Source organism: Amphibalanus amphitrite, unplaced genomic scaffold (assembly GCF_019059575.1).
Source record: "Amphibalanus amphitrite isolate SeventyFive unplaced genomic scaffold, NRLGWU_Aamphi_draft 000387F_arrow, whole genome shotgun sequence".
In the NCBI taxonomy this organism is placed as follows: Eukaryota; Metazoa; Arthropoda; class Thecostraca; order Balanomorpha; family Balanidae; genus Amphibalanus; species Amphibalanus amphitrite.
Window position 1 is genome coordinate 449,574 of NW_024881881.1, and position 9,081 is coordinate 458,654.

General features: G+C 47.1%; 1 protein-coding gene across 1 annotated transcript; it reads left to right on the forward strand.

Moving 5' to 3' along the window:
* The first annotated feature begins 8,330 nt into the window (after positions 1-8,330).
* On the forward strand, positions 8,331-9,080 carry LOC122390236 (calcium-binding protein P-like). Its single transcript, XM_043382972.1, has 2 exons — positions 8,331-8,501; positions 8,919-9,080. Exons 1-2 carry the CDS (start codon positions 8,340-8,342, stop codon positions 9,078-9,080), a joined length of 324 nt encoding a protein of 107 aa, XP_043238907.1. The 5' UTR covers positions 8,331-8,339.
* The last annotated feature ends 1 nt before the right edge of the window (position 9,081 follows it).

Consider the following 9,081-nt stretch of genomic DNA (forward strand, 5'->3'; position numbering starts at 1 on the left):
TCAGACATGGTAGTTACGGTTCTTCTCAGGAAAAACAAACAGACTTTAAATCTCCCATATATGCGGGGTTGGATGGACCTCTTCTCCTCGTTTTTTTTTTGCAAATAAATCGCGTAACAAGCTGCCGATTCCAACCAAACTTACAGTTTTCTTAATTCTAGCGATTTTACACCTACCAGGAAAATTTGGTTTCTTTGACCTAGTGGCCCTTAAGCTACATGTATAAACGGTTACAATTGACCCCTGCAAGAACGTTACAATTTGTCCCCGTCGCGCCGTGACATTTTCTAGACGAAACTGGCGCAAAAAGATGTTGCATCGACAGCTGCCATCTATGCTTTCAATTTATGGGCAGCAGCCTGCCAACGCTTATACAAAGTCTTAACTCGATATCTTTTAACCCGCGCCCCGCTGGGGGGGGGGGGCAGAATCTGCCCCCCTCCCGTTTTTCGCCAATAACTTCTAAACGCGTTACGCCAGCGACGTCAAATTTACAGTACCTTATCATACATCAATTTGACACGTTCCCTGAAAATTTGAGCGAAATCCGTCGGAAATTTTTGAGAAATTGACGTTTTAGTGACGTCATGTTCGCCATTTTCGCCTCAAAAACGGCAAAATTTCAAACGCCGCTAACATCTTCATTTTTAAAGGAATCAAGACGTAACAAAAAAGGTTATACGTGATTCCACTTTGTTTATCAAATGGCTATCTCGGTTATTTGAAAATTTTGGATTTTGGCCCAAATTTTTTCAAAAAACTGATTTTTTTGGGAAAATAATTATAAAATCCAAAATTTTGAGTGTATCGAAAAAACCGGAATATATGTTAGAGAAGTGGTCTTTGTGCACCTACATACCAATTTTTAGAAGAATCGGTTCAAAAATGTGGGAGTTATTCAAAATTTTATGACGTCACGACAAACAAAAATTTTGAAAAATGATTTTTTTTAAGTTCTAGACCTCGTACGGAAACAAAAATAGCACCATTCGATTCGCCGTGAAAAACTGCATCAGTTAGACACCTTTTTAGGCCTAAACAACCAACTTCAAAATTTGACCTCACATGACCTGACCTTGACCTGACCTCGACCTGAAATTCATCCAGAGGTGGTCCATATCACTTATTGAGTGTGCCTATTGAATTCTATGAGTGAAATGACCCATAAAACATGTGTCGCACATGCCTATTTCTATATTTTGTTTTTGGTGACCTGACCTGACCTGACCTTGACCTTGACCTTTGAATGACATTGTATGCAACGAATATTGTCTTGGTAGTCTAAGAATACGTTTTGGGCAATCAGTCTCAGTCCATTCTTCGGCAACTACGGTGCAAGGCCGATACTGTAGAAACTTGCATTTTGTACCCTTGACCTGACCTTGACCTGACCTCTGACCTACTTAAGCAAAAAAATTTGGGCTCTTAAGATCCGCCTTGTTGAGAGCTTTCGATTGCCGTTTTCCCCGTCTTTCTACGACCATCGGTTCGGAAGTTAGACAGGGGGGCAGAATCTGCCCCCCCCCCCAGCAGGGCACGTATGGCTGAATAGCCCAGCGGTGCGCGGGTTAACCCGCGCCCCACTGGGGTCTGTGTATAACACGCCCTACTGGGGGGGGGGGCTATTCATAGCCCCCCTCCTAACTCCGAAACTACTGGGCCGATCGTCAAAATTCAAACGGCGTCTGAAAACTGTCGAGCGAAACCTAATTTCATTGACCTCGAGGTCACCGATGACGTCACAGGTCAGGTCAAAGTAAAAATTATTAGCATTTTGGCTTGTTCACATTTTGGGCTCTGGCCGCCGTCTTACAAGTCAGATCAGGCTCATTTTTGGTTTCCACACTCGTGAACAGATTCTCTAGATACCTTGAGGGTACCAAACTTGTACTTTGATTTTCAGGTCAGGGTCAGGTCATCACAGGTCACGAAAATATTATACCATGCGTCGGTCACGTGACATGTTTTATGGTCCATTTAGGCCATAGATTTCGAACTTGATGTCGTCTGTGTCATTCGAGGTCATTTTGAGTCGAATTTAGCTCAGGTCAGGTCACTTTCAGGTCAAAAAAGGTCAAATTTTTAAGTTAGAATTTTTCCACAAAAAGGTGTCTATTGGATGCAGTTTGAGCTCAGGAACACGATGGTGCCATTTATATTGGTGTACGATGTCAAATACGTACTGAAAATTGATTTGAAAAATTAATAATTGTGATTTTTTTGCAATAATGCGCATAACTTGGCCATTTTTGATGATATTTAGCTAAAACTTGCTAGAGTTAGTCATAATCATGCGTTCTGTCACATATATTCCGGTTTTTTCGAAAAGTAAAAAAAAAATTGAAAAAATATGAAAATATAAATTTTGAATATTATAATATAAAATTTTCGAAATTTTCAAAATTTTGAAAATCCGAGATAGCAGTTTGATAGCGCGGTCAATTCTGAGTCCTTTCATGCAAAGAAATTGGATCTAGCTTAAAAACTGAGCTCTTGGGAGCGATTGCCGTGGTTCAATGTTTTGCGTCGAAATCGAACGAACATGACGTCACTCTGACGTCATTTCCGGCCGACCTATGGTAGCTACGAAGTTCGAATTTTGACACAAGGTGTCAAATTGATGCAGCCGAAGGTACTGAAAGTTTGGCGTCGATCCGTCATGCGGTTTGGAAGTTATTGCAGAAAAACGGGAGGGGGGGCTATAAATAGCCCCCCCCAGTGGGGCTCGGGTTAAATTGCGGGAGTGATGTAATAAAAATCTATAGGTATGAAAATTTACAAGATATTCTGAAAATCACATTACTGTGCACAGCCATCGAGATATCTGGCATTTTCGCTTCAAACTCCGTTGGGAAAGGCAGTAGAGAACTGCGCATTTTCGGTCTTACCACCAGCTCATTCTACTGGTAAGCTTATGAATTATAAACACTGTTACAATTGCCCGTGTTACATTTGACCCTGCTCTCCCCTATTATACCTACGTACCCTGACTTTGAAAAGTTGGCCTGTCAAAAGTTATTGGCCACATCGGAGTCGGGACTTGGGACAACATGGGATGAGGCTTGCGGTAGGTATTATTTATTTCCTTGACGCCGCTAGCAGTAGGTACCCAAAGCCGTAGTCGTTGGTCGACGCGCTGGACGGTCGGTGGCTCGGTGACGTCACAGACGCAGCGTTTATAGAGGTCGCTGCGGACGCTGTCTCCCGTCTCAGTCAGCTGACTGAACTACAGGCCAGGTATGGGATGGGATGGGGAGGGGGGAGTGTTGTGATCTGACGCGGCCTTGGTTGTGACAACCACGGGCGTAGGAACGTCATGAAAAGTGGGTGGGCCACCCTGTCAAGGGGCCTCCTTTTCCAGGGGGCCTCCTATTTTCAGGGGCCTCCAACTTTTACCTCGTCCTGCTGGCTGCTTTCAAGTATGACCTCCAAATCTAGCTTCTGAGCTCGGGCCAAGGGCTCCGCCACCGGGGGGGACGGGTGGGACATGTCCCCCCCAACCAAAATGTTGGGTGGGACATACTATCTTTTGTCCCCCCCCCCCCCCAATAATCGGCTCCTCCGCTGATAGATAAATCGACTCTTGTTCCTGACACCGAATACAGAACATAACTTGGAACATAAGTGCAAAGAATCTCCGAAGAAAAAAAACGTGATGAGAGTCTAATTAACCTGTCGTCGACAACCTAATTGTCGCCCTGTGCTTTAAGTCTTTTTCTGTTATGGGGGCCACGGATTTCAATTTTTTAGTAGACAATATCGACAGGCATTTTCGCGTTAGGTATATCAACGTGAGTCTACTGACGAATGTTCGCAATCATACGTCCCAGTCCGATGATGAATCCAGTAGGTATATCCAGTAGGTAATCCAGTAGGTATATCAAATAAGGATCTCTCAAATTCAATCAATTAAACAATCAATACGGAGATTATTTTTTCGGGTAAACGCTGTCGTTCTTTAAGAGGAAGCTTCCATCGGTCAAGTAAGAATATCGCAGAACTGTAGGATGAGAGAAACTGTTTGTTTAAAGTGTTTGAGAGGTTAACCCTCGTTCTTATATGGACTATGGTGGGTCGGATTGACCCACCCCTCAGTTTTTCACAAGTAACTCGCGTAAAAAGTGGTTTATCGTGACGAAACTATTAGTATTTCCCGGGAATTTTGCACATCCTCTGAAAATTTCATGATCCTAAGTCCTAACCCCATGGGCCATGACTTTTGAGCCTGTGGCCTATTTCTGGAGACCATGTCAGGCCGAACCACCGATTCGGTGTATGTTAGCGCACATTATCTGTACGTTTCCAGACTTGTTATGTCATAAAACCGAGCCAACATGTGAAATGACGGTAGACACATGCATTCTGGTAGGTGTCAAGGTCACGTGAATTAGACACATGCATTCTAGTAGGTGTCAAGGTCACGTGAATATCAGGTCAAGGTCATTACCGTTAGATGAATTTGGTTCACTTTTTCGAGCTAGGCATGTTACTAGGAAACTTTTTGGAGATGATGTCGAATTAAGCATATAACATTGAGAAGTAGTTTTGGTACCAATGCAACATGTTACGAAGCTGTCTGTGGTTGACACCTACTTTGGCTAGCCGGAGGGACACGCACTTGTTGATCTCACCTAACCTGATCCGACCTTCGCCAAATGCTAAAAATGGATTCAGATTCAGCGCAAAACTATGAGCCAGATACCATTAAAAAATGAAGCTGGTCTTTCAAGTTTTTTTTTTCTGTCTGGTGTGTCAATATGATGAAGGTACAATGACTACAATCTAATATTGGGTAATATTGCATGGGTCAGGTGGCCTACCATTTCTCTATTTTTTATTTTTCTAGTTAAAAAATCATCGTATCAGGGCTATGACGAAAAACAAGTGGCCTAAATCCGATGAGAAAACTGGATTTGGGGGTACCCTAGGTTTAGAGGAGACACTAGGGCGATGGGCGAAGAGCAGACCGTCCCCCCCCCCCCCCCCCAACCAAAAGTCCGTGGCGGAGCCCTTGGCTCGGGCAGATGTACCCAGGGGCGTAACCGCTTAAGCGAACAGTGCGGAAAGTCCGCGCACCATTTTTAAAACTTATTCCCCCTCCGATTTTTTTTTAGAATCTATTTGCCGCAAACGGCGCATGACCCCTGAAAACCCTTACACAAATGTCTTCCTCGTTTCCCAGGTGCCCCCATTAGCTTCATAGGCGCCCTCTTTGGCATATAAGCGCCCTATGTATAGTCATCAGAGACATCCCTATGTGTCCCACAGTCGCCCCGTTGTCGCATACAATGTGCGCTTATCATAGACGTCTCTCTTTTATGGACACTTGAAGGCGCCTCTCTTTGCCATGCCGGCGCTCCTGTTTCTTATGAATGCACCCCCAGGCCCCATGGCATTGATCAATTGCAGTCTGCAGATCTCTATTGCATGTGGACGCCCCTATATGTAGGCTTCAGAGGCGCCCCTCTTTCGCATTGAGGCGCCCCTATGGGCTTCATAGGCGCCCCTCTATTGCACGTAGGTGCCCTACTGTCTCAGAACCGCTCCCCTTTGGCATGCAGACGCCCATCTTTCGTACGGAGGAGCCGCTGTGGTTCTTAGAGATTAGACTTAGAGGTGCTCCCAGACGCAGATGGGGCTCTCGGAGTCGACAGTGTGGGACCTTCAGTCGCTGATGGGTGCCCGCCAGATGTGGACCCTCGGAGACGCCGGTATGGGGCCCTCAGAGATGCCGGTATGTGGCCCTTAGAGACACCGTTGTGGAACCCTCAGATACTTCAGTGTGAAGCTCTTACAATTGCTGGTGTGGAGCTATGAATGCGCTGGCTTAAATCGCTCAGAGGCCGGTACATGGACATTAGAGCTCAGTGAGAGCTTGTGTGGTGCCTTCAGTGGCCTTGTGGAGCCGTTAGACATCAACATGGTGCTCTCAGGAGCCGGTGAGTCGTCAGAGTCATCAGTGTGGGGCCTTCAGAGCTCCGGCCTCCGAGATACTGGTGTGGGGCCCTGAAAGGTGTCGGTGTGGGTCCTTCAGATGTATACCTATAGAGCCTTGAGATGCACAGGTGTGGTGGCCCACAGAGGCGCCGGTGTGGGGCCCCAGAGCCACCGATATAGGGCCCTAAGAGACACTAGTATGACCCTCAAAGGCGCCGCTGTGTGGCGCTCATAAACACTGGCGTGGAGCCATTACAGGCGGGTGGAGCCGTTAGAGGCCGGAAAGGGCCCTTAGATGCCTACAAGGAGCCTTCAGAAGCCGGCGTGGCATCCTTATGGGGATAAGCGTGTCTACTTAGGAGCCCTTGATGTGCTCTCATGAGCTCTGTGGGGCCCTACCGAGCCGTAATATGGCCACGGCCAGTTGCCGCCGCATGGCTCTTCGGACTATCATTCTCAGGGGCCTCATCTGCCTAGTTTGAATAGAAGGGCCTCTCAGACCATCAGTCTCATGGGCCTCCTCTGGCTAGTATAAATAGAAGGGCCTGTTAGACCATCAATCCTAGGGGCCTCCTCTGGTTAGTATAAATAGAAGAGCCTCTCAGACCATTAATCTCAGGGGGCTCCTGTGGACAGTATAAATAAAAGGGCCTCTCAGACCATCAGTCTCGGGGGCCTCCCTAGAAAAGTGTAAATGTGGATAGAGGGCCCCCTCAGATTCATTAGGAGTGGACCTCTCTGACTATCAGTCTCAGGGGCCAGTATGAATATAAGAGCCTCTCAGACCATCGGTCTCAGGGGCCTCTTCTGACTAGTGTGGATAGAGGGCCCTCCCAGACCACCGGTTTCAGGGGCCTCCAGTGGCCAGTTATATGAACAGAAGGGCCTCACAGCCATCAGCCTCAGGGGCCTCTTCTGACTGGTGTGAATATGAGGGCCTCTCATACCATCAGTCTCAGGGGCCTCCTCTGCCTAGTGTGAATATAAGGGCTTCCCAGGCCATCAGTCTCAGGGGACTCTTCTGGCTGGTGCCGGATTGAGGGACCTCCTAGACCGAAAGTTTTGGGGGTCTCCTCTGGCCAGTATGAATAGAAGGGCCTCTCAGTCCATCAGTCTCATGGGCCTCTTCTGCCTGGTGTGATTATAAGGGCCTCTCAGGTCATCAGTCTCAGGGGCCTCCTCTGACTACAGTGTAGATGGATAGGCCTCCCAGACCAGTATGGATGTTGGGGCCTCCTCAGATCCACTAGGGCCTCTCAGGCCATCAGTCTCAGGGGCTTCGACTGACAAGTATGAACAGAGGGCCTCCTTGGATCCATCACGGCCCCTTGGAGTCCGTGCGTGGGGATTCGTGGAACTTATTTTTACGGAGTTTGTTTATTCTGGAAGGTGACGACGTCCTCTCAAATGGAGACGAGGGGCCTCGAGTAAAAAGTGGGTGGGCCAAAACACATGGTTGGCCCCCCCACCTCGAAAAGTGGGTGGGCACTTGCCCACCTGGCCCCCCCTGTTCCTACGCCTATGGTGACAACTGTGGTGCCTTGCAGCGAGGTAGCTTCAAAGTCGCAGCGCGCCGTCTGGCGGGATAGGTGAGCGACTAGCGAGTGTGGTAAGGTTGTGATCGGAGGAGTGTACAGCAGAGGGTACGGTGTTAAAGACAAGTAGGTACGTAGCTAGCTGTGTTACTGTGTATTGAGTCCGTGAGGCGAGCGTTAGCCGTTAGGCTAGGTAAATTGCATGCCTAACTACTATGGTATAGCGTGTGCGCGATAGCCTATATTAAAGGGACCCTCCCACCTTAACATTAGATTTGAGTTGAGATAGCCAAAGTGGGGTCCCTGGCTCACAATTACCGGTTTCGGCACTCACAACATCGAGAAATGCCTTAAATAGGAAATATTGAATTTCAAAATTGCAGCATTTTGATTCAGAGGGCTAGTGCATAGGAATACCCCTCTGAATGTGTGACGTCAGCGCAGATATCTAACGATTTTTAAATGTTTGACTAAAACGTTTTGTAGCACGCGGTGGTATATGCTGCTTTGCGCGCAACAAGTGCCGCACTTTCAGCTGCCAAACTATTGGTTCCAAATAAAGTCGCTAGGAACAGCTAAGATCCCAAAAACTAAACAAAAGTAAAAGTCTAATATCTTGAAAACCGGTGAATATTTTTCGGTGAAATTTGGTAGATATTCGTTTTCGCTCTTTCTGAACCGAGCGACATCACTTTCATGCCAATTCATAAACTTTTTTGAAGGTGGGAGGGTCCCTTTAATCCAGGTTATTTCTTGGTGCTTTTACTTATGAAATGAAATGAATTATTATATTCATGAACTAAGAGACATAGTTGTTTCCTCTATACCTATTACCTACCCTGACTGTTTCACAGATTTCTAAATCCCATGAGCGGCTACTTCTCGTACGGCGGCGGGGGCGGGGGCGGGGGCGGCTACCCGCCCTACCCGGGCGGTCCCCCGGGCGGGGTGCAGCCCTCTGCACCCGCTGACACCCCTCAGTACGCCACGCGCGGCCAGCCGGCACCCGTCGGCTTCAACGTCACTCTGGTATGGTCACGTGACGCGTAAATGACGTCATTGGTTTACCAGGGCTGGCTGTTTTATTTTTCTTGGTTAGGTATCTCGCTACGCTACATTTTGACACCGCGTTGAAGCGTTTTACCGAGGCTCAGATTAAATCGAAGTTAAATCGCAATCAGTTTACCTAACAATTTTAAACTATAGCTTCGATGTTCTACAGGTATCAAAGTCTAATAAAAGCTTTATTGTTAGTAGTGCATTATCAATTAGGTATGCAAAGCCCATAGCCACTGGCTGAGACAAAGTGATTTCTATTCCGCCCACGTGCGTTTGAAACTATCCTGTCGCTTCCCAAGCCTTGTGTAATCGTTTGCTGCAATTATGACCACTGTTTCATTGCTTTGGTTCCTAACAATCTTATTAAATACTGTTTACTTGTTTCAGGATCAGCCATCAGGATATCCGCCGTACCCTGGAGCTCAGCCTGGATATCCCAACTCACAGCCAGGATATCCTAACTCACAGCCAGGATATCCTAACTCAAAGCCAGGATATCCCAACCCACAGTCAGGATATCCTAGCTCACAGCCCGGATATCCTAGCTGAA

What these genes read in the sequence shown, in the direction of transcription:
- LOC122390236 (XM_043382972.1), top strand. Translation starts at nt 8,340, where the DNA reads ATGAGCGGCTACTTCTCGTACGGCGGCGGGGGCGGGGGCGGGGGCGGC. An exon ending in TCGGCTTCAACGTCACTCTG is followed by an intron (nt 8,502 to 8,918) that starts GTATGGTCACGT and finishes TACTTGTTTCAG; the next exon opens with GATCAGCCATCAGGATATCC.